General features: G+C 38.0%; 1 protein-coding gene across 1 annotated transcript in view; it reads left to right on the top strand.

Moving 5' to 3' along the window:
• Positions 1 to 25530, top strand: part of MYO3B (myosin IIIB) — a 628721-nt gene that overhangs the window by 335996 nt on the left and 267195 nt on the right. Inside the window, exons 24-25 of the mRNA XM_027865702.1 lie at positions 966 to 1043; positions 10775 to 10980. Of these exons, the coding sequence (XP_027721503.1) occupies positions 966 to 1043; positions 10775 to 10980 (284 nt within the window). The remainder of the gene's footprint in view (positions 1 to 965; positions 1044 to 10774; positions 10981 to 25530) is intronic.

The following is a 25530-nucleotide window of genomic DNA, read 5'->3' as shown; positions in this document are numbered from 1 at the left end:
ACCACAGTTAGGAGTGACAGATAATTAGATAATCTTTTAGTTCACTTGTGCCCTTTGAGAGATTTCATTCTCCATATTCAGACTGGAAAGAACATTTCTAAAATGCGAGTTAACCACAAGAGACGTGTGATGATTTCAGAGTTTGACTATCACAGAAGAAAATTGATCATTTTCATTTTCCATGTCCTCTGGGGTGATCTGCACATTGTGCTTTTTCCTGTGGACAGAGAAAGGAATAGCATAATCCTTCTGTACCTGGAAATCTTTCCTTATAACCTTACATCATGGGATGCTCTGATTAGACATATTTTAAGTCTACATGTTTTTTACTATATATCTCAATGATTGAAACATAAGAAAATACAAAGTTAACTTGGAAATTATTTTACATTTGCAAACACTTTACAGGAGTGAGAACAACACAATAAATGAATGAATGAAAAGGCATTTGTTAAGCATTTACTATGTGCTTGACACAGCGCTAAGCACTGGAGATGCCAAAACAAATGAGTGAGACGGTCCCTGTACACAAGGAGTTTATGGCACTTTTAGGGGAAGACCACACACGAAAGGTCAAAAGTGTGTGGGGGGGGGACATGATGAGAGGGTACAAATGCAGCAGCATGTGCTTGGGGATAGCCTAAAAGTACAGAGTGGCTTGGGGGACCTGTCAAGATAAAGTCAAAGCTCACCAATCTTAACCAAGGCCCCAAGAAGCAGGACTGAGGTCCAGTGGAAGTAGGAAAAGGCCAGAGGGCAGGCAGCATGGCTTGGAGAAGACTGAGATGTAACATTAAGACAGCTAAGGCCTCATTCCTCTATTTCCTCCATAACTGTACCTACTATGATGCCAATTACTGAGACCACTCAAGTGGCTGACCATGAAGCCTTTCAGGTTCTAGAGAAACCCATAGATTGATCCAGTATCTATTTTCTCATACTTTCTTCTGGTGTTGTGTTTCTAGGTGGACACTCTAGAAGTGATGAGGCATCCGGAGGAAACTACTAACATGAAGAGACAAACTGTAGCTTCTTATTTTCGGGTATGATGCCTTCTGTAATTATAATGATAAAAATAAGCGCTTGATTTATGTAGATATGTGTTTCCACCATAGTGCTCAAATACTGTTACATAGAATGCTCCTAGGTCTGCCAGGATTTAAGTTACCTTTGACTATGAGGCCACTAAAACAGCTATTTCTCTAATATCCTAAGTTATGTTAAGTGGGTGAAAAAATTACTATGACTTCTAAATGTGTCTAAATTATAACCAGGACTCAGCTTAAGCCCTGAGAAAAATCTGATTCAGCATCTGATTTATCCTTCCAGATGGGACTGGTCCATATCAAGATCCTAGTAGTCCCCAACTAGTTCTTTCTGTGGCTTGTCATAGTTCCTGAATTTCTCACTAGTAGAAAAAAGTTTGGCCAAAACCTGTCTCCCAGAGATCCCTGCTAAAGGCATATATGGTACATGAGAGGGATAAGCCATTATCCCCAACATGTTAGCACAGAGTAGATTATAAGATTAGTTGTCATGCTAACTGCCAGACAGATTCTTAGGCAGTGAGACTTAGGAAAGGATTTTTTGGGGGCGGGGGGAGAGAAGGGCAGGGAAGAAATCAATAGCATTGAGTATTGCCTGGAAGGCAGATCTAGATGTAGTATCATACTAAGTGGTCAGATGTAGGTAGCCTAGCTTAGATGGTACTATGTGTCTTAAGGAGAAGGATGAAGGAAACACAGAAGATAAACTTGGCTTGCTTTGGCATTTTGCCTATGACTGGCTTTGCTCTCAGAATTTTTATTCAAAAAAATTTCACAAGGTATTTTACCAACCATTTATCCTGATTGTAGCCCTGTAAGTTAGGTAGATGGTAAATATTATTTTGTAAATCATTTTTCTGAGTAGAGTTTTCTATGGAGGAAAAGAGGAGGATAGGGATACAAGCTTATGATTTCATCTGTGGGGGGATCTCAAGTATGAAAATTCTCCCTGTCAATCTAGATAGGCAAATAATCTATAATACAGTTTTAGAGAGTTGCATGGGCTCTGAGAAATTAAGTGATGTGCCCATGGTGACTCAGTTAGTATGTGTCAGAGAAAGGCAAGCCTTAAACCTAGAAATTCTTGTCTCCAAGGCTGGTTCTTTATTCCTTATTCCATGATGCTTTTTATATGGATAAAGATATAAAAATGAAACTGAGTTACCCAAAATCACAGGAGTAGAACTTTTGGTTCCCAGTCTAACAATCTAGTCATAAGCAAGGAATGAATGAATGAAAAAGCATTTATTAAGTTCTTACTAATACTATGTTAAAGAAGAAAGTAAGACCCTTCCCTGAAATGTTTGTATTCCAAAAAGAGAAGGCAACTTACTGGGTGATTTCCAAAAGCCTTAGTGTAGTTTTAAGGCACTAAGGTACTCCCAGGCACCAAAACAACTAGCATTCAGACCACTGTAGTTAGACCCTTTAAGTTAGTTGATTTAATTAGACTGGATTGTCTAACCCCTCTGTTCTCAAACAAGTACATTAATAGTCTTTTATTCTCTTAAGAACCCCCAATTGTGGATCTTAAATATGTCTTTCATAGTTTCCCAAAAGAATAGCTATGTTTGGCTTTTGTTGTTGTCTTAACTTATTTTTTTTTTTTAGATTTGGTGTTTATTTATCAATTATAATTTGATTGTGACCAATTTTCTAATGAAATTCTGGAGGACCCTTCAATCTCTGTTTTCAGAGTAAAAATTAAAGAATGATATAAATGTAGGCTATGCATAGAAAATGTTTGCATTCCTAGAAAACCTACTTATGTGTCTCTCTGAAGAACTTTGTAATAGAGTGTGTGACATGAGAGACACTGGCACAGGATCGCCCAGCATGGTGTGCCTCCACTAAAGAAGGCACTGTGCTCGATGAGCAAAGCAGAACTATAGTAGCTCAAAGGAAATGTGAAATGTACTAATTTGGAGACATTTTCACTCCAAATGTTCATGTGGACTATTTGTGACCAACCTGTGAAAGAGCCTTCCAACCTTGTACTGATCTCATCAGCCACAGTTGGACACACTCTACCTTGACTCCAACATTTTGGTCCTCATCGAGAATCAAGGATGACAACCAACCAACTAATTTAACAATTTGATAAAATATGGCATATCCATATAAAGGGAGGTGCAAAAATACCTTTTACAGTCTAGAATAGCTAAGGCTTTCATATAAACCCATTTTTCAGTCATAACTGATTCTTTGTGACCCCATTTGAGGTTTTCTTGGCAGAGATACTAAAGTGGTTTGCCATTTCCTTCTTTAGTTTACTGATGAGGAAACTGAGGCAAATTGGGTTGAGTGACTTGCCTAGGGTCATACAGCAAGTAAGCATCTCAGGCTAAATTTGAATTCACAAAGATGAGTCTTCCTGACACCAGGCCCAGCATGCTATATACTGTTCCACTTAGCTGTCTCATAATTAAATGCCATGATTTTTCTGAGCTGTGAATTACCTTTGTTTCTGGTCAATGATCAAAATCATGACTTTATAGATTTTGCATGTTCCTGTATTTCCTAGTTATTCTATAACGTCTTTTTAAAATCCCCAAGTATGGAATCCAGCAACAATCATTTTAGGGTCATAGGTCATTGTGGAATCATAGGTTGAAATCTTGAGGAGACTTTAGGGTTCAAAAAGAAAGCTTAAGCTTTGTCTACATGAAAACACAGAATTTTTTGGCTAAAAATGTCATTTGGCAACCATTTTCACAACCGCAGAAAATTTTTGTCAGGGAGAGGAAGCATTCTGTGGGTGGAATTTTCTGCCTCTGAAAGTGTTACATCCTCTGGTCCCGCTTTTCCCCTCTGTATAATGTCCAGTTTGTCACCATCATTTTAATGGTCACTACTTTTTACAAATAACTACTCTCAAGGAAGTTGGTTCATATTACAATCTAATCCAACTACTTAGATTAGAGTTTTAGGTTTTTTTTTTTCAAAAAGCTTATCAAATCTCCTATCTTAACCACCCTCTCCTGAAATTACTTTAGGTATAAGCAGCTCACTGGTGTAGGGAATAGAGTACAGAACCTAGAGTAAGGAAGACCTTCATTCACATCTGGGCTAGTCACTTCATAGCTCTCTGCCTCAGTTTCCTGATATGTAAAATAGGAATAATAATGACACCTTCCTCTCTATGATGAAGATTAAATGAGATATTATTTGTAAAGCACTTGGCAAACCTTAAACAGCTATGTAAATGCTCCTATTATTATATTTCATATTTGCTTATCTATGTCCTTGTTGCTCTCAACCCCTGGAAAGGATGTAAGTTCTTTAAGGGTAGAGTATTTTTAATTTTTTAGATGTATCCCCAATGTCAAGTACAGTGCTCAGTGGAGAGCAACCAGCCTTTTAATCTACCCCTCAACCCCTATTAAAATGTCTATTTTATTCAATCAATAATTATTCATTGGGCACTTGTGGTATATGTTGCCATGTGGAATACAAGGATAAATGAGACATAATGTCTCCTTTCTTGGACTGGGATTCCTAATCTTTTTTCTCCTATCACAGACTCCTTCAGCATTCTAGTGAAGTCTATGGACCCCTTCTCAGAATGATGTTATCAAATGCATAAAATAGATAAGTAGTTTTACAAAGGAAACAAATTTTGCTGAAATATGGTTATCAATTTAAAAATTTATGGATCAAAGGTTAAGGACCCTACTCTAGGAGCTTATTACCATGAAGGTAAGATGTAAACACAGGAAACATTTAAATAATCATATAAGACAACAAAACAAGCTATGTCACACAGTACTGTGAACTTATAGAGACAGTAAGTGCCAAGATTTCCGAAGACGATAAAATCACTACTGATTGAATTCATCTGGGAAAGCATCGTAGAAGTGAAATTAGCTGAGACTTAAAAGATGGGTATAAATTGTGAAAGGAATGAAATCTTTCTAGAAAAAAAGGTAAGACACCCAGGTCAAAGAAGCAAAGAGGAGGGAGAATATCTCCCAGGGAATAAGAGGAGGAGAAAAATGCCTTTCATTGAGCCTTCCCAGATAGATTCCCTCCAACCTTCTGCTAGCTCTCTTTCATCCATGAACAAACCTTTTCACTAGGTGTCAGAGTGTGCCTGAATTTCTTCCAGACAACTGGCTTCTGAGGGTCAAATCCATCCCACTCACCTGCCCTATACTCCCAGCCTATCCTCAGTTTCTTTCCTTGATGGTACTGCTCCATGATTATCAAATGGTTCATTGATAATATTGCTGGTTCCTCCCCCTTAATGTATTGTCATTATTCAGAGTCTATACAGAGTATATACTCTTAGATATCAACTTAGGCAAGGTTGGAACAGAATAATTGCAAATGGCTAACAACTGGTGAAAGTTCAATATATGGCCAGTAAAGTTTCACATTACTTTTTAGGGTCCCTTGCAAGATGTTTCTCATTTTTTGCATCCCTATACTATTTAATTTGATGTAATTCCCACTCTTTGTAAGCTTCTTTATGGTAGATGGAGAGAGATGGGTAGATGGATGGATAAAGAGATGATTGATAGCTAGATGATAAAACATTTATTAAGCTCTTCTTACGTAACAAATCCAAGCACACAAGACAGTGCTTGTCTTCAAGGAGCTTACATTTTAATGGAGTGGGGGATGAGAAGAGTTTCAAGGAAAGGGCAAGGTGGCTGATGAGTAGGGAAGTCCAGAGAACAAATCTACCTGGAAATGAAGTGACCATGGCAGGGGTCCCTTAAGAAAGAATTCTTAAGGTCTAGGCTAGGAAGTTACCAATCAGGAGAACAGTGCTCAGGGTGAAAGTTTCTCTCTGGTGAGAAAGAAGCTGAAGTAGGAGTTGGATAGAAAAGTCTGAAGAGTGAATGAGTTCTACTTCCTTCAGGAGTCTACATTTTTTAAAAATGCTTTTTCTCTACAATAGTTTCTTTAATAGGATGCCACCCCTTAGTTGTGTTTTCTTTCTTTTTTCAGCATCTGCTATTTTTGGTCCTAAGCATACATTTACCTTATGCTTTCAACAAGGTATTTTTAAATAGTTTTAAGATTTCCTGTGGATTTTAGACTTTTTCAACTTTACCTTTCAATTTTTTTCCTTAATGCCTGAATTTTGCTACTTTCCTTTTCCAAAATTAAATATCTACACAATACATTTTCTTTAATTTTCCCCTCTCCCACTTGGATGTTGAATTTAATTATGTTGTGTTCACTATCATATATTAGTCCACCCACCAAAAAAAGAGTCATATTTTGTAGAATAATATCACTACCTTGCAAACTTTTTTTATCACCACTAAAATCTTTTAAAATCATGATGTATATTCATGGCGTTCATGGGTTTTGCCAGTGGGGAAGATATATGCAGTAGATAGTTAATTTTAGGAAACATATCATGAACAGAGGTCAAAATTCCAGTCCCTGAAACTTGCTGCCAGATTTCCCTGAAACTAACCAACAATCTGTTTGAACTTTAGTAGCTAAAAACTGCACTAAGACTTTTGGAGCATCCTATATATATAAGGGAATAGTAGCTATGAAGGAGTGTCTCCAACAGGAAAGGCAGAGAGTGGTAATATTTTGAAGATACTGTTTGAAGTGGAAGGAGAAGAGTGCAGGATGAAAGAGGAATAAAAAATACTCTTCATCTGTAGAAATCCTTTCTTATGTTCTTTCCTCATCCTTCTTTGATGGTGTGATTCCTTTCATTCTATGCCTGCCTGATTTGCAGGGCTTAGGATTTAGTATCAATTTATGTTCTTACTATACAAATAGTATGGGCTACATTCAAATATTAACTTTCTGAGAGCACATATGCTCATGGAGACCAAACTCATGATGAAAAGTTCTATTATAGAGAGAAGGAAATAATATTGCCAACTACAGGCCTATTTGGATACAGTCCGGGGAAGTACTCTTAGATTTTCAAAATATGACTGATCCAAGAGACTTCTAAGTCTGTATTTGCCACTACATGGCAATGACCATCATATTTTATTGTTAGAATGTAACTTTTAGGTCCTTTCAAATTTGTCAAAAGGAAGTATATTTCCTTCACTGTTAGAAAAAGACTTTGCCACAGGATGATGATGATGATTGATGATGATGATGATAGGATAACAACAATAGTAGCTAGCATTTATATAGCACCTTAAGGTTTGCAAAGCACTTTACATACATTATCTCTATTTGAGCCTCATAAAAACCCTATGAGCTAGATATTACGGATAGTTGTCTCCCCATTATATAAGTGAGGAAATGCAAGCACAGAGAGGATAAGTGACTCTTTTCTGGTCACACAGCAAGTATCCAAGAAAGGATTTAAACACAGATCTTCCTAATTATACTCTATCTACTGTTCCACACTGCTTCATAGAGACATATATGTTTTTCTGTACAACTTCTACAATGGGATGCTCAAAAGGAGAATATGCTTTTTTTAAAATGACAATTTCTCATGCTACTACCCAGGGTCCAAAGCTGGGGGGTAGAAGGTATGGGAGAGAATGGCCTTCTTCTTTGGGTTATGACCTTGAGAATACATGCCTTACTTCTTTCTTTTATCCAGTACCCCTGCTAAGTCATAAATCAACTACTACATAACACAGAATATACTCTTTAACATAGAGTATGATATTACATTATTATAATGTGAACTAATTCAAAGTAGACATTAGCATATTAGTTCCATGGTATAGTTACAAAGTGCAGGGATCACCAACTTTTTGTGAGAAGGAAAAACCTTTTCAATTCCCCAAATGCTTTGAAATCACTATGATATTGAGTGAGTTGGAGAGGAAATGAAGGAGAATATGTATGTTAAGAATAAAGTCAAGAAGTATGGAGAGAAGTATTAACAACAAAGTCCCTTTTTAGAATGAGGGAAAGGATGTCAGTGGCAGCAATTCTCCTTTTTGTGCTGGTAATCTCAGTAAGCTGAGTGGAGGGGGGGGTGGGAATTCTGTTCTGTCCTAGTCAAGCAGTAAGTAGGGCCACCCATAGAGGATGATCCAAGTCAAAAGCAGAATCAAGCAATAAAGACTAGACTAAAGCAAAGGCATGATCAGATATGTGGAAGCCAGAATTGGTTGAAGATGCTGGCAGAGAATGGGTCACACAGGGGCAGACAAGAGGCTAATGTAAGCTTTTAGGAGATTAGGAAGGCTGGAGAAGTAATGCAGACTTAGCTTGTTAAACAGGTGAATGTCATCTTCAGAGAAAGCATCAAGCTTGGATAGCTCCAAGAGAAGCTAAGGTGAGAGGGAAGCAGTGTTGAGAGAGGAAATGGGGAGGATAAGGACAGGGTAACTTTCTTAGGGATCTATAGAAAACCTTAGAGATCTACTGATTGGTTAGGTACCCAGATTTAGCTCCATGCTGACTAATTCCATTTTATTAGATAAGAACCTAATCCTTAATTCCCACCTTAATTAGTACCCCCCAACCCAAATTCCACTATACCCAAAGGTAGCTAAGAACCATTTTTCTCAACTTCTCTGGTCCTTTAGGATTAGGTTCTTTCCTGAATGATTATTCAGATGAAATCCACCTTTAGGCAGAGTGCAACTCCAGACAATGCTAAATACATTCCAGAGCTCACACAGAAGTCTTTCTGAACTAATTTTTTTGGTGGGTGTCCAACCTATTTTAATTTCCTAAAATATTCTTCTTTTTGTTCCTGGTCTTAGCTATTTTAGTTCTAGCAGTGCAGCATGATGGATATGGAGTCAGGAAGACCTAGGTTCAAATCTCACCTCAACTATGTCCCTCTGGGCAAGAAATTTAACCTTTCTGGTCCTCTGTTTTCTCATTTATAAAACGAGGCAGTTGGACTCAGTGACCTCTAAGGTTCTTATCAGATCTAAATCTACTATCGCATAATCTCTGATTTATTCTTCATTTTTCCCTTATAGTTAAAGTTTCTTCCTTCTCTGACTCTCCTCTATCCTTCACATATACTGGGTTCAAAACTTTCCATTCCTAAATCCCCTTCCTTTCACTTATTAACCTTTTAAAGTATTTATGTTGAAATCTTACAAGCACACAATTTTTCATACAATTCAGGGAAAGGGCTATTCAGCACAACTTGCTGGTAGGCAATTCTTGTGTTCCTAAAAGGGAAGAAGTATCCTGTGCTCCTCCCCAATACTAACAATGCTAAAAAGGGTCTGAAGGTTTATTTAGAAATTTCTCCTCTCTAAATGCTCCCCCCAGTTCCCTTCACTTTGCCCTTCTCTATCTATCCAATGATATTGTCTGTCCATTCCCTATTCCTGTGCACTATATTTGAGCAAACACATATTTTTAATACATTATGAAAGAATATATAGTAGGATATGAGCTCCACAGCCAAGGTTATCTCACAAGTTCCAGCTTTTTGTTGTTTAGTCAACTTTGACCAAGATGATGAGTACCAGATAAACTCTTCCAGATCCCACTTACTGTCTGTTCCCTTGGTTAAATCCTTGAACTCCTTCCTGGTCTATTGCAAAGGGCTCCAAATAGATTGTACACACAAACCTTTGATCCTATGTTACTGGTACCCCCATCCTGTGGTCTCCTCCAGCTTCTCCTGTTTCCCTCTCATAGATTTACTCCCTCCCACAATCTCTCCAATCTCCTCATGTACTCTTTGGTTCTTGTACTTTAGTGTCCTCCTTACCCTATCCCTAGTGCAGGGGGCTATTCCTAATTCCACTTATTGTCACAACCTTCTGGATATTGTCATACTTACAGTAACTCACTCCCACATACATATTTGCATGTCTAAATTAAATTTGTCTTCAAAAACAGTCTATGAGCTAAACAAGAAAATACTTTCATTTATTCTATAGTCAAACCTACTTTTGGGGCCCATAAATATTACCCTGCTCAGTCATCCATTGTATTTGATCAGTATTGATGTCTGGCAAAGATTTCTTCCCCATTTGCCTGCTTTTCTTCTCATTTTAGCTGCATTGGTTTATGATATTTGTTTAAAATTTAGTTTTACGTTCTTATGGTCACACCTCACATGAAGATTCTATTATAATAGAGACAACCTATGGGCATGTCATTGGAAGACCCTAAGTCCACTGTCCATCGTATCTCCATCCATATGATGGACCCACTGTCCATCACAACCAACTTTCTCACCTCCACCCTCTCTGCTTCCCTCCTTTCTTTCTTCTCTCTTTTCTTTCTTCCTTTCTTCCCTTTCTCCTTCCATCCCTCTATCCTTTCCTTCCTTCCTTCTTTCTTCCATTTCTCCAAACCTATCATTCCTTAACCCCTCTTTCCCCTCATTTAAAAAATCCTCCTCCCCTAATTTTAATAACAGTTGCAGTTAGTGTATTTATTGGTGACATTTAATTCTAAACAGGTTATCTACTCCTGCCTTAAAAGTTTACCATTAAAAAAAAAAAACAACTAAAGAGACAATGTGATCTAGTCCAATAGGTATGGCAGCATGAAAATGTGGGTCTGGATTATAAGTCTAATGATTAGTTTAGTAAGAGACCTTGGACATATCATGGTTCAAACATAACTGAGTTTTGCCAAATATGAGCCAAGTATAGCACTAAATAATTACACCTGAAGAATTTTTAAATATTAGTTATAGACTGAATCATTATTTCCCCGTATTTTTCTCTATTTCACTTCAAAGAATCCAGTAAGTTGTTATAAATATCATTTATCCAGTTTGGCATTAACTTTCTGGAAGTCATTTTGTTTAGAGTCTGAGATAATATGTACTTTTTTCCTGGTAGTATTCACTGATGGATCTACTGTCCAAAATGGTAGTTGGACAGCCTCATTTTGTCCGCTGTATTAAACCCAATGATGACCGAGAAGCCCTGAGGTTCTCCAGAGAGAGAGTACTGGTACAGCTTCGTTACACTGGAATTCTAGAAACTGCCAGTATCCGTCAACAGGGGTATTCCCACCGCATCCTCTTTGAAGAGTTTGTGAAAAGGTAGGACTAACATCTTTAATCATATTTCTTTAAATATGTTTATCTTCCGGTCCTCCCAACCCCTTGCAATGACTACTTTTGTATAGTTTTCTCAACCTTTATATGTAACTCAATAGTTGCTACATGTATAACTCAGTAGTTATCATATCCTTACTTAAATGTTGTGCTATTTTTGTTGTTAATTCAGTCATGTCTGACTCTTCATGACCCTATGGACCAAACAGTCCATGGAGTTTTCTTGGCAAAGATAGTGGAGTGGTTTGCCATTTCCTTCTCCAGTATTTTAAGGCAAACAGAAATTAAGCAACTTGCCCAGGGTCATCCATCTCCTAAATGTCTGAGGCTGGATTTGAGCTCAGGTCTTCCTGACTCCAGGCCCAGCGCTTTATCTACTGAGCCACCTAGCTGCCTCAACTGTTGAGTTATAGTTGCACTTTTATCTCCTCAACTCCATTGTAAACTCTTAGAGGGCCAATTTTCATCTAGAGTTCTTACGCTTCACAGCTGGTACTCGATAAATGAGTAGATGATTGAATGAAAAGCATTTATTAAGCACTTACTATGTATCAAGAAATCTATGAAGGGCTAGAGTCACAGTACAAAAACAAGAAAGTCATAACTCTCAAAAAGCTAACATTCTAATAAGAAGAGGCAAATCCATAGGAATATGGTGACCAGGGAAGGGGGTTTTGGTCTGGGAAATTGCAGAGATGATGAGTGGAACTATAGAGAAGTTGACAGATAAGACACACTCTTCCCAGAAACAATAGTGACATTGATTTAATTCTAGTTCCCAGAGCAAGAGTTGGAAAGTGGGGTAGGGGCAAATAAGGGTGACTGAAAGGCAAATGCCAATAAGATTGCTGGAGTAGACAGGTGGATAGAATGTAAAGTATGGACTGGTTGATCTGGGACTGGTCAGATATAGTAGGGTCATTTGAGATTGTACATACTCATGCATTGATTAAATTCAACTCCAGGGTGAGAGTGCCAAACTGAACAGATTAAGCTCCCAACACATGGTATCTGGAAGTCTAGAGTGTATTATGACAGGGAAGTTAGCAAGAATGTGACTGGGGTGGATGGCTAGATGGGATATGATGTATAATCTGGTTCATTTGGGGCTAGCTACATATGTTGGGTTATGCTTGTTGGATGAAGATATCTGGGGGCCAGTTGTAAAGGACAAAAGAAAAGGAGACCTGGGTTCTGGTTTGATATCAAACCTCTAATAACATGGTCAGACTTCCATACTTCATCTGAGAGTACTAGAAAGGGCTACCTAGATGAAGTTACTTTATCAGATAGTCTTTGCTTCTCTCTATTCTTCAATTTCTTGATCTATAAAACGAGGGGATTGGATTAGATAATCTTTAAGGTTCATTAAAATGCTAGTATTCCAGAATTCTGAGTTATTTCCCACATTCAGCTGACAAAGTGTGCTACATATGGAGTTGAGGAGATCTGGATTCAAATTTCACTTCAGATCCATACTAGCTATAACCTTGGGCAAGTCTCTTAACCTCTCCAAGACATAGTTTTCCTCACATGTAAAATGGGAATAATATCAGAGAATTATTGTAGGTATCAAATGAAACAATGTATACAAAGTGATTTATAAACCTTAAAAAAATGTAACCTAATATTATTCCTACTGCTACTGCTGCTACTACTACCATTACTATTACTATAATTACCACTGATGACCAGGATTCCATTGAGTGTCATTTCTCTTCAGCTCTCAACTCTTTCTACACTCAGGACCTACCTTTATCCAAAAGTAAAAAAAACAAACAAACACAAAAAACAAAAAACAAAAACAAAAACAAAAAAAACCTTCCCCTTACTGCTGTTAACACAGGGAAAGTGTATGTGCACATGGTTGCTTATAAATAGAATTTACACCGGACTTTTCTATCAAACCTTACAACAAAGTACTATTAGTGTGAAGATGTCTGAAGCGCAACCCGCCAACCTAGATACAAAATTAATCATACCCCATCAGCTATTATTTGTCTTTCCTTTATGGTTATTCTATGACATGCCAAATGTCATCTCAACTACTTCTCAGCAAAAAATGGATGCTACAGCTGGTTGGTTGCCTCACTGAGTTTCTTGAAGACTCTCTAAATCCATTGAAAAAAGAAAAATTGATAATAATAATGATAGCTAGTATTTCTATAATACTATAAGATTCACAAAGTGCTATACTTGTTATCTCATTTGATATCAAAAAAAGAAAGAAAATAAACTTTGAAATGTAAAGTTTATTCTAAAACAGGATGGGGGATGCCCTTAAAAAAGAAGTGGTTTTTCAGCTCTTCTAAAAATTCTGAGGTGGATCATGGGGTGGGGTAGAAATCTCCCTTTAACTTAGAAATGTGACTAGTCAAGTATGTTTAGTAGCTAAGTAGTTGAATACATGAAAATATTTAAGAAAACAGGTCAAATGCTAAACAGATTGGCACTTCTTTGTTCCTAATCAAAAAGCCATTAGACAAGTATGAACAAGAGTTTCAAAATGTCAGTAAATCTGAGGATATCAAAGATTTCTGAGCCAGCAAGTTAATTGGTATTTTGATCCTTTTGAGCAACTTAACAACAAAATGGATGAGCTAGCAGTTTTCCCCCCTTGATGTTATTAAACAAATAGGTGTGCTTCTTATCTTCCCGTTCAATAGTGCTATTTTGTAAACTCTTAGCAGGAAATATGCAGACAAAACAATCAAAAGCAGGGAACACAGCCATTCAGGGTTTATCAAGTGAAGGTAAATAAAAGATAAAGTCTTGTTTAATGTAACTCTACCTTTTGTATCTTCCTGTATTGGAGATGGAAACCCTAAAGTGTGGACCTGAAGAGTTCTGAGATTATGTTGTCTGGTTGCAGGATGTTAAAGGCCTTCTTCTGAAGTTACCTCAAGTTATAAACCCTGATTTATTGAACTTTAAATAAAGCCTCCTTCCCTTCTACCTGCCTTAACATTTCCAAGCACCACCTAGAGTCACGAGCCTATCTAGGGTCAGCTAGCTCCAAAGCCATCATGCTACTGTTCTCTGACCATGTTCTGTCCATTTAACAACCATCTTCCTGACATACCATTGCTTATATCCTCTACCCTCCTAATCCACCTTTAGCTCTGGAATAGTAATCAAAGCATAAGTCTTAGAGCTGGGAGATATCTTAGAACTCATTGAATCCATCCTTCACATTTTACAAATAAGCAAACCGAGGCTCAGTGATTTGCTCAGGTTCAAACAGGTGACAAGTGTTGGAGGTAGATTTGAACTTAACTTTTAAAGACTCATGATGGAAAATGTTAACCACATCCAGAAATAGAACAATGGAGTCTTAATGCATGTCGAAGCATACTATTTGCTCTTTTTTTTGTTTCTTCTTTCTTGTGGTTTCTCCTATTGGTTCTAATTCTTCTTTACAACATGACTAATGTGAAAACACGTTTAATATGAATGTATATGTAGAGCCTATATCAGATTGCACGCTGTCTTGGGGAGTGGGGAGGGTAGGGAGGGGGAGAAAATTTAGAACTCAAAATCTAATGGAAGTGAATGTTGAAAACTCGAAATAGATTAATTAATTTTAAAAAATAAAATAAGAAAAGAACTTAATGCTTTCCATCTCTAAGTCTAGCACTCTATTCACTATAGTTTTCTACAACACTACCATTCCTGGAAAGAACATGTCAACCCTTTGTCTTATGGTTCCACTTACCAACCTGGTGACTTCCCAGGCCAAATCACCCCTCCCTGACAACCACTCTTCTATGTATATTGTCTTCTCCTACCAGAATTAAGCTCCCTAAGGGAAGGGACTATCTTATTTTTTGCATTAGTTTCCTTGTACCATAGCACAGTGCCTGGCACATGGTAAACACTGAAGTTCTTTTTCATTCATTCATTCAGCAATGAAGCTTTTAAAGTTGCTTCTTGGTGTGTCTGTCCATGTTGAGGGCCAATTCTCCTGGTCAGAGATGAGGAAAAGAGGCCTCCTACTAAGAAATGCTCCAGGTGTTCCATGGTTGGCATAAAATCTCATGGAAACCCACACCCAGTGAGCAATCTTTCCCATTACAAGTTCAGAAGCAGGAAGTGAAACTGGTAACCTAGGAGCTCACAGGCTGCTTTAGCATCTCTTTGGTTTCTGTGTGTCTGCCACAGTGTGGACAGTTTGGTATTTGCAGCCAGTTTCATGTCCATATGTACAGGTAAGAAATGTTTGTATGAGTTCTGACAAAAGTCCATAGTCTATTAACCCAATCAGGTTTTTTTTTTATACATCTAGATATTTCATTCCTTTAAATGATTTAATTTGAACATATACTCTCTCCACCAATACAGATAGCAACTCTTCTAAGGCTTAGTATATGGTCTTTGCTTATTACTTTGGTAAAGAAAAAAAAAAAAGAAAAAGAAAAAAAAGTTCATCACCCCAGCCTGGCAGTAAGCCTCTCCAAACATAGCTAGTTTGGAAGTTGGTCAACAGACCCATACCTGATACCTTTTCAGCTTGGTAGGACTTGTCAAGGCTTGCATTCTCTTGGCATATCCCTAGAGGCCCCAGAGCCACCTCCATGTTATAATGAAACCCTGTAAGACCTTAGTGGAGGTTTTAAAACCAGGACTAGAAAGGTCAGAGAGCTATACCTGCCTTACCTACAGGGGAGGGAGGATCTCAAGCATCTTCCCCTTCTCCCTCTCACTATCCTTTTCCCCCTAGATATCATTCTTATATCCTTCTCTATCTACCTCTTCTCTTCTTTCTCCTTTATCCTCTTCATTATTCTCCCTCAATCCCTTACCTACTTTTTCATCTCTCTTTTCCATATCCTTTTCTCCCCTAGTCCTGATTTGTGATTTGGTACCTAGACTCCTTTCACAGGATGCCCATGGTAACTATCTAAAATTTACAATTTTAGAAGAGTTTCCTGGGACACTGAGAGGTTACTTGACTTATCCATGATCAAACAGTTAACATATGCCAGAGGCAAGGCTTCAACCCAGGTTTTCCTGACTCCAAGGCTGGCCTTGCATCCATTTTACTACTGTTTCTTGCTCTCACTAAACACATGCCAAACTTTAACCAACTGGCTGATGACATGCAGTGACAGGCCTCTCATAAATGGTGTTTCACTTACATGAAACGTTTTTAATAGAATACTGACAGATCATAAGACTTGGGGTAATTTAAAAGTAATTCCTCATTAGGAAAGGATTAGGGGCTTCTGGGCTAGATGATCCTTAAAATTCCTTCTAGCTAGAAATTCTGAGATTGGAGGCTGTTTTCTTTAGGAGCTTTTAATAAATCCGAAAGTTGATTTAAAAAAAAAAAGAACAATAGAGTTAGAATGTTAGGATATAGGTAAAAATACTACCTCTGACATTTATTAATAGTGTGACTGGTCAAATCACTTAAATCTCCCTGGGCCTCAGTTTCCTCATCTATTTAAAAAAAAAAAGGGATTTGGAGTAGATGGCTTCAGAGGTCCCCCACCCCGCTCTAAATCCTGTGCTCTACTACTTAAAGTAGGTGTTTCTTGGGGACAAAAGCATAAAGATGTGTAACACCACATTTTTCCTTTTTGTTTTTGGCTAGGCAATGGGGTTAAGTGACTTTCCCAGGGTCACACAGCTAGTAAGTGTTATGTGTCTGAGGCCAGATTTGAACTCAGGTCCACTTGAATCCAGGGCCGGTGCTCCATCCATGTACCACTTTGCTGCCCCTACATCACGTCTTTAATGAGCTAATTCTCTCTAGAGAGTGAGGTAGAAAGAGTTGGGGCCTCTGAAAGGGAAGACCTGTGCTTGAATCTTGGCTTTGCCACTTATTAGGTGTGTGACCTTAGTCAAGTCTTAGTTTTCCTCATCCATAAAAACAAAGGGGCTTGGTTGACCTCCAAACTACCTTCAGTCTCCAACATTTTGTGACTTTTTGATTCTGTTAAAGACTGAGACTTTAATGCATTATTTATTCAGTATACCATTGCTTTGCTGCCTACAGATAACAGCTGTAAGCTACTACTTCCTGTTAGACTTGCTAGAGTTTAGGTGTATAGAATGTACAGAATTTATGTCCTCTGGGTTATAGATACAGTTTGGTACCATATCTATACTAAATATAAATAGTATACATTGGAGACTGCATGAATATGTTGTATGTAAATAAATCCATTCACATGATGTAAAGGAAAGATCATGGGACTTCTGAATCAGGAGAAACCTAGGTTCAATCCTGACTTCCACACTTACTAGCTATGTGACCTTGGGCAAGTCACTTCTGTCTTCCTCTATTTCCTCATCTGCAAAATGAATATAAAAATACTTACAATGCCTACTTCCCAGGATTGCTGTGGGGGATATAGCAAATCCTTCAAGAGCTATACAAATATGGATTGTTGTTTTATGGAAGCAAAGTCCACTTAAAAACTCCAAGTGGCAACGTAGTTCCCTTTCAAAGTTTGAACAGGTAGTCAGATTAGGTAAGCCATTAACTGCTGTTATTTTCCTATGTTTAAAGTTAGTTATAAAATAAGGGGTCATTGAGAAACTATTTTCTTTGTATATAGGACATGCTTTCATTAATGCTAATGGCAGCGATATACCTAGGGAGTGGAGAAGGTAGCCTCAGCTTTGATCTCTGCTTTCATGTTTCTCTATATGTGAAATTTCAAGTAAAGGTCACTTTTCATGTTCTGTTTCTCTGGCAAAGTGAACTGTAACTGAATATATATTCACATATGCTTTGTTTATTCTAAAACATGTTAAGTAATAACCATTTATTTTTAATTATAACTGTTTTAGAAATTATATTCTGACAATCCATCCACCTTTCTTATTAGTGACATCTAATTTTCTTTTCAGATGTCTTTCTATTGCCCTCATCTAGAACCTTACAATTTTGTGTCATCTGGTTTAGGGAATTTCCAGCAAGGAAATAAGGCTTCCCTTTCATGTTGGTTTTCAGACACAGTAATCCTAGGACTATTTGGGATCTGTTTAATGTGTACAATGCCTTAAATTTCTCCTTTTCAGATGTTTCCTTTGAACAGTTTCATGTTTCTAATTGTTCTTTTTCCATGTTTCTTCTTTGTGATTAAAATGGGATTTATTAAGGATTGTAAATTTATCAGTACACCTGGCTATGATAGAGAAGAAAAAACAGATGAAAGAGCTGGATGGTGGGACCATGGCATATTCATGCAAAATGACTTTAAAGTAAAAGGATGAATTTTTTTATAGCAAATATAGTAGAATTTTCATGTCCAAATGAGTATTGTTCTCTTCATTGTGGCCTTCCTTAGAAGTTAACCACTTATTCAAAAGATGGAAGCATTGCTCAAGACATTTTTAAAACTCCTATTTCATAATTGCTCTTAGAGCCTTTTTATGAAACTCATAAGAAATATCCAGTCAGGTCAACAAGCATTTATTAAGCCCTTACTGTGTACCAGGCATTGTTCTAAGTTCTGGGAATACGAAGAGAAATGAAAAGTCTTTCTCCTCAAGGAGCTCCCAGTCTAATGAGGGAGACAATATGCAATCAGATAAGATATATGTGGGATAAATATGGTTTCATGATTTTATAGCAACGTCTTTTTTTTAACAAAAGAAATCATTACCACATTTGCTCACCCACTTTATTCATTAGATTTGACTTTGAGTGGTTCTAAAATTCCAATCTACCTTATCTGTAACCTTTTGAAAATGCTTGAAAAAATGTATCATATGCTCAGAGAATTTTTTTTCCAAAATGGTTTCAGCAATGAGTTTTTCACATGCGAAAAAGTATCTAGCCTCCCAAGATGACAACTTTACAAAGGAAAACATTCATCTGGAAGTATAAGTTTTGGAATGCCTGTTTAAAAATAATTCTTAAGGACAGATGTCATAGAATGGCAAGATGCAGGGCTGCTGAGAATACTAAGTATTTGGGGTTATAACCATTAATTGTCTAACATTTATGAAGCCCTGATGAAATGTTATGCTCAGTGCAGAAATAGAAAAGGACATGATCCCTGATTTAATGGAAATTATTTTTTGAAAAGAACTTAGCCCTTGCCTTCAAGTTCCTCAGCCTCCTCACCCCCATGACCTACATCAATCACTCCATTTCTGCCAACAACAGAGGTGCCTTATACCTCCATAGTTTTGACACCTCCTTGATCTTAAAATGTGAAATTCTTCCTTCTAACCATAATGTCCTACCCTTCCATCTCTCCCTCTTCTCTGTCCTCCCAATCCATCGTTCCTGTTCTGGCTTCGTATGCCCTTCTTCAAAGGCTCAGTCTTTAAGTTGACTGGCTAACTAACCTTTGTCTTCTACCCGGGACTCCTTGCTCCATTGTCCTATTTCTACTCATGTCTTGCCAATCCTCAACCCTGGATCATTAACATTATTTCCTTTATCTCTACTTCAAAATTGCTGGAGAAAATCACATCACTTTTTCCACTAAAAATTCATGTTAACTAATCTTAACTGGACCCAGGCTTCCAAAGGGCAAAGCTCATTCTTCTTCAAGTGACTTTCCATTATGGTTGCCTCAGCAACTGTATTCAAATGTCAAAGGCAGTGTGGTACAGTGGAAAATGCTGAATTTGGAGTCAAAGGACCTGAATTCAAATTCTGGCTTGGATATTTATACCTGTATGACCTTGGGAAGGTCACTTAACCTCTCTGGGCCTCAATTTCCTCTCCTGTAAAATAAAGGGATTGTAGTAGATGACCTCTTAGGCCCCTTCCAACTCCAAATCTATGATCTTCAATCTCCCCTTACCTTCATCCACTCCTTTATCAATAGATGACCTTACCTCCTACTTTACCAAGATAATAATAATAATGATAATAATTTGGTTGTTGTTCATTTGTTTCTAATTCTTTGTGACTCTATTTGGGGTTTTCTTGGCAAAGATAATGGAGTGGTTGGCCATTTCCTTCTTCATCTCATTTTACAGATGAGGAAACTGAGGCAAACAGGGCTAAGTGATTTGCCAAGGGTCACACAGCTAGTAAGTGTCCGAGGCCAGGTTTGAACTCAGGAAGATGAGCCTTCCTAATTCTAGGTATGGCACTCTATCCACTGCATCACCTAGCTGATGATGGTGATAAAATGACAACATTTATATAACTCTTTAAGGTTTTTAAAATGCTTATTCTCATTTTGTAGATAAATAAACTGAGGCATGCAACTTTACCTAGAGTCATACAACTAGTAAATATTTGAGGTAGAATCTGAACCCAGATCTTCTTGGCTTAAATACAGTGCTCTATCTATTCCACCACCTAGCTGCCCCTAGATCACAGCCTCTAGAATCTGTCTCCTTTGTCTCCCTACTCTCTCAACTCTCCCTCTACACACACACACACACACACACACACACACACACACACACACACACACTCACTCACACACACACACACATACACCCTTAATCCAATGTCTCCTTATCTGCTTCAGTCTCTGAGAAGGGAAGTAACCCTTCTCCTTGTCAAGACTAACTCTTGTTTAGTCTCTTCCCATCTCCTCCACAACACTGGCCCAACAGTCACTCCTCTTTTCTCTCACTTTCAATTGATCTCTTTCTGCTAGTTTCTTCACTGTGACTTAAAACCTGCCCAAGTCTCCCCCAGCCTTAAAAAAAAGTCTTCCCCCGACCTTGCTATCTCCTCCCTTTTGGTGCCGAGCTCCTCAAGGGGGTTGTCTGCTCTCACTAGGCTCTCCCACACTATCTACTCACAGTCCAGCCCCTACAAATGAGACTTCCAACTCCACCAATTACCTAAAATTGTTACCCTCCAGGTTACCCTTAATCAGTCAATCTAAGATATCTGATGATCTCCCATTCTTCATCCTCCCTGACTTCTCTTTAGCTTTGAACACTTTTTTAACCACTGGCCCTTTCTCTAGCTGACTTGTTCAACTGTCATATAAGTTGTAAGTGGCTGAATCAGGATTCAAACAGGTCCTCTATTCCAAATCGAGTTACTTTCATTGAATCCTACTACTTCCCTGAATTGGTCTTGTAAAATACTTCCATTAAAATATTCTGTACCATGAAATTTCCTTGGGGACCCTCTGATCAACTTAGACAATGAAGGTAAACAGGATATTGTGTGTTGTTAAGGAGGCCAAAGAAAATGGGACCCAATCAACAAGCATTTATTAAGTGCCTACCATGTACAAGGCACTGTGCTGGATTCTAGGGATGAAAAGACAAACATGAAATACTTTTCCCTCTCAAGCAGCTTATATTTATATGACCCATGAGATTGGTTATTGGTGGGAGAAATTTCGTGGAAAAGTGAGGATCTCCAGCAGGTACCATGCCCCATTTTGTCAGAGACTCACTCTTTAGCTGTATTTTGTTTCAGTCTCTGACTGAAGGGAAGAGAACCTGACATAAATCATTTTTTTTAATGTGCATCTTAGGAAGGCTTGTATATCTCTCTGCAGTAAAGCAGACACCTTCCAAAATTCCTTGGAAATTGATTTATGTTGTATATGTCATGTTAGGAGATAATATTTAGAGATGTTAATGGGTTACTCTGACATTATGATTATGATTTATTGCATTCTCAGGATCACTAGATTTCCCTCTAGGTATTTCTTGTGGTTGGCATTCTCAGTGAGGCTAAAACACCAAAAAACAAACCCTCTTCCCTCCTTTCAGTAGTATCATTTCTGACCATGAAACTTCATACTGTTTAACTCCGTAATGATGGTTTGCTTCCTCACCCCCAAAAGTCAATATGCCACTATTGTCAAGTTCAAAATCTGAATTCCCAAGCAAAAAATGTTACGGTTGCTGACAAAGTTTCTTTTTGCTAATTATTCTAATAGATATTTGTCCAGATAAAAAGGAACTTTCAAGAGTCTTTAAATACTTAAGTGTAACCTATGTGCTCAGTGTTTTGCTAGGCACTGGGGGCCAGGGAGGGAAGCAAACACTTGTAATATTTCATGGCCCTTATCTTGAGAAGCTTATAATCTACCGTCAGTCCTTCAGATTGTGATATCATGGGTGTGGCTTATCCCTGCCTTCTCCTTCTGTGTGTTACTCATCATTGTCCTACAAATACACTACAGAGTAGAGAGGCTCTACCCAATGTGTCATAGAACTTTCTCTAGCCTTTTAATATGCTGTGGATACTAGTATAACAGTCTAGCTGTCCATCTCTTATCCTTCTCTCATTATATGATTGGCTCTTTTCTTTTTCCAGGCAGACATGTCCTTGAGGAAATATGGACAGCTATAATTACAATTAAGTTTAAATGGAGCATTTGGAATATTTTAGAACTTGCAAATGCATGATACTGGAAAAATGTGATGCAAAACTGAATTAATTAAGCCGATTAATATTTAGGTTTTTAGATTCTCATCTCATGGAAAACCAAGATCTCAGGGGTATTAAAGTTACAAATAACCTAAAGGGTTATGATGGGCATGAGAAGACTATAGTATATTAACAACAACTTACCCTCGAGGTTTCACATATAGTACACTATTTAGGGTATATATATACAAATACTCACATATATGTACATGTCTACACACACATACATGTACATTCTACACATACATACAAAACAATGTGTGCCATGAATAATTATATGTATGTGTATGTGTGTATAAATATACGTACATATATGAATGTGTACCAAGTTAGCGTGGGATAGATCCATGTGTGTACATATACATACACATATATTTCTATGTTTATATGTGAATATATATATGTGTGTGTGTGTGTGTAGTTATAGTAGCATATACACGGGCATATTGTACATATACATAGACACATGTCTACATGAATTGCTAGAAAAACAGATGAATTGTTCATGTACCAAGAATGAGAAACAATAGGTAGATAGCCTGATTGGTGCTATCCCCAAAGCAATATAGGTCATGAAATAGAACTGGAAGAGATCTTAGAGGTTATCTAGCCCATCCCCCTTTTTTACATGAGGATCCAAAGTCACATCAATAGTGACAGAATACAAACTCAGGTCCTCTGATTCAAAGCTCAATGCTCTTTTCATGACCTGGTGGTGAAGGCCTCTCCTGTGCAAGGCGTATCTGCCATGGAACATTTGTAGAAGCTTAGAAACAAGAATCAAGCAGAATGAGAAGGCATGGAGGGATGTACACCTCTGCCTCAATAGGGAATCCACACTGCTGGCTCCAGAAGCTGTATTGTGTCCAGCAGCCACACCCTGGTTAAGCTGACAGGCTGAAAACTAAGTTGAAAGTAGTTGATAAACCTCAAACCTGTTAGTGAGTTAGAGGAGGTGTCTACCCCTAAGTAGGCGAATACTTCCCTGATGGAATGGGCAGATGGGAACAATTTGTTCCGACAGCCATGAAGGCAGCTGAAGCAGGTGCTATGAAGCTTCTGGAGATCAGACATCAAAGACACCAAGGTCATCCACTGAATCCCAAGCCATCATCAGTCATCTTGACTTTTGTCCTGTCACTGGACTTCAGTGACTCAGTAAGAGAGAGTGAGACTGATAACTTTGTGCAATTCTGCCTCACTTAAATCCAATTCATGGGCAAGTCAAGCTATCACCCATGATGTCATTGATTCTCTTTGAGAATGAAGAATGAACAGCTGAAGACTATTCATGGACTGAGATATGGAGGGTTGCCATCTTCATTAGGAAGGAAGTGCCAACACTGGTGAAAATTGCATATCCTTAAAATATTAAGCAACAAGTATTGATCAAGCCCCTACCAACTCTTAAGCCCTGTACTAGGTGCTGGGAATGAAAATGTAAAGAAAGAAATTATTCATACTCTCAGGCAGCTTACATTCTAAGAGGAGACAACAACATATATTAATATATACAGAATAAATACAAAATACTTAAATAAAAAGTACTTTGAGAGGTTCATGTAGAAAGTGGTGCTTGAGCTGCATCTCAGATGGTATTTTATGAGGCAGATGTAAGGAGGGAGAGGGCATTCTAGGCATGGAAGACTGGGGGACAGATAATGCCAAGACAAAGACAGGGAAGCAGATTGTGGAGAGACAGAGAGAAGGTCATTTTGACTGGATCTAAGAGTATAGGAGAGAGAGTAATGTACAATAATTCCTAATAATGACCAATAGCTCAAAGAACTCCTTCACAGAGCTGAAAGAAGAGTTTCAAAAAGACAAAAGTCAACTGTTAAGAAGCTCCATTGGGAAAGCTAGGATAGAGTGCCGTGCCTGGAGTCAGGAAGACTCCTTTTCCTGAATTCAAATCTGATTTCAGACACTTACTAGCTGAGTGACCCTGGACAAGTCACTTAGCCCTGTTTGTCTGTTTCCTTATCTGTAAAATGAACTGGAGAAGGACACGGCAGACCACTCCAGTATCTTTACCAAGAAAATGCCAACGGGGTCATGAAGAGTTGGTCATGACTAAATAACAACAAAGGAAGCTCCGCTTCATTTTGTTGCCTCTTTTCCTTAGCTGTAGGGACAGGTAGATGTTTGATCTTCCTCATCAAGTTATCTCTTCTTCCTCCACCACTGTCATTTGTAAGAACAAACATCAAAATCTGTAATAGTTTTAGAAAGAATTTATCATATCATTTGGTAGAGGAGAGTGAGCTAGAAAGAAGGTATGGCTCCCTCCCATCCAGTCTCTGGAACGTTTACACCACATAGGATTTAGACAAGGGTACTCACACACAAACCCACAGAAACTCAGGCAATTTTGTCAAAAGGGCAACTTGAAAGCAAGGTAGATTGAGATGGATATCAGTGAACATAAGCATTCAATAAAATTTGGGTGAATCCAAAACATGGGGAACACAAAACACAAGTTTGTATGGACCTGAAGTAAGAACTGTGTGAGTGGACCCCAAATAAAAATGTTTTGGGAGGACTCAGGACCTGGGGAACCCAAAACTCTTTGTAGCCATCTCCAGCATTTCTGGAGAGTTACTGTGGTCAGGTAACATTCTGGGTTCAATCTTTAATCACATAAAGTTAAATTTAAACAGTATGATAATTAAGTTTTCTGAATACTATAACAAAGCATTTTCCATACCTCCAAGGGGAGAAAGAGGAAGAGAAGACAGACAACCATAAACAGCTCTGATATGTCGTGTACCTTCCTGTTTGCCTCATTAAATGTCCTTCTCACAGCCAGAGTCTGCTCTAATTCTTATTTAGCCCTGACTATGTGGAGGCAGACCAGAGCATCATAGGACAATAGATTTAGAACTGGATGGGACCTTATAAGCCATCTCATCCAACTCCCTCACTTGATAGATGAGAAAACTGAAATCCATTGAGATGGAGTCCCTTGACCAATGACTTCCAGGCAGGAAGTGAACTCTCTGGACTTTAGTTTCCTCATCTATAAGGTCCAGGTAGCTCTAATAATTTTTGATCTACGGCAACTAATTGGCTTTTTATCCAAATAATCTTTAAGTTGACTGAATCTAGCCTCCTTTCTTTTTGAATAATCTCCAATCCTCTACACCACTTTTCTTGTAATTGGTGTTTTCTGTGGGATACTCCCTATTAAGAACTTATGAAGA

The sequence above is a fragment of the Vombatus ursinus genome, unplaced genomic scaffold (genome assembly GCF_900497805.2).
Source record: "Vombatus ursinus unplaced genomic scaffold, bare-nosed wombat genome assembly UNPS02014779.1, whole genome shotgun sequence".
NCBI lineage: Eukaryota > Metazoa > Chordata > Mammalia > Diprotodontia > Vombatidae > Vombatus > Vombatus ursinus.
The sequence above is the reverse complement of the archived record's forward strand: the minus strand, read 5'-3'. Positions and strand labels throughout refer to the sequence as shown.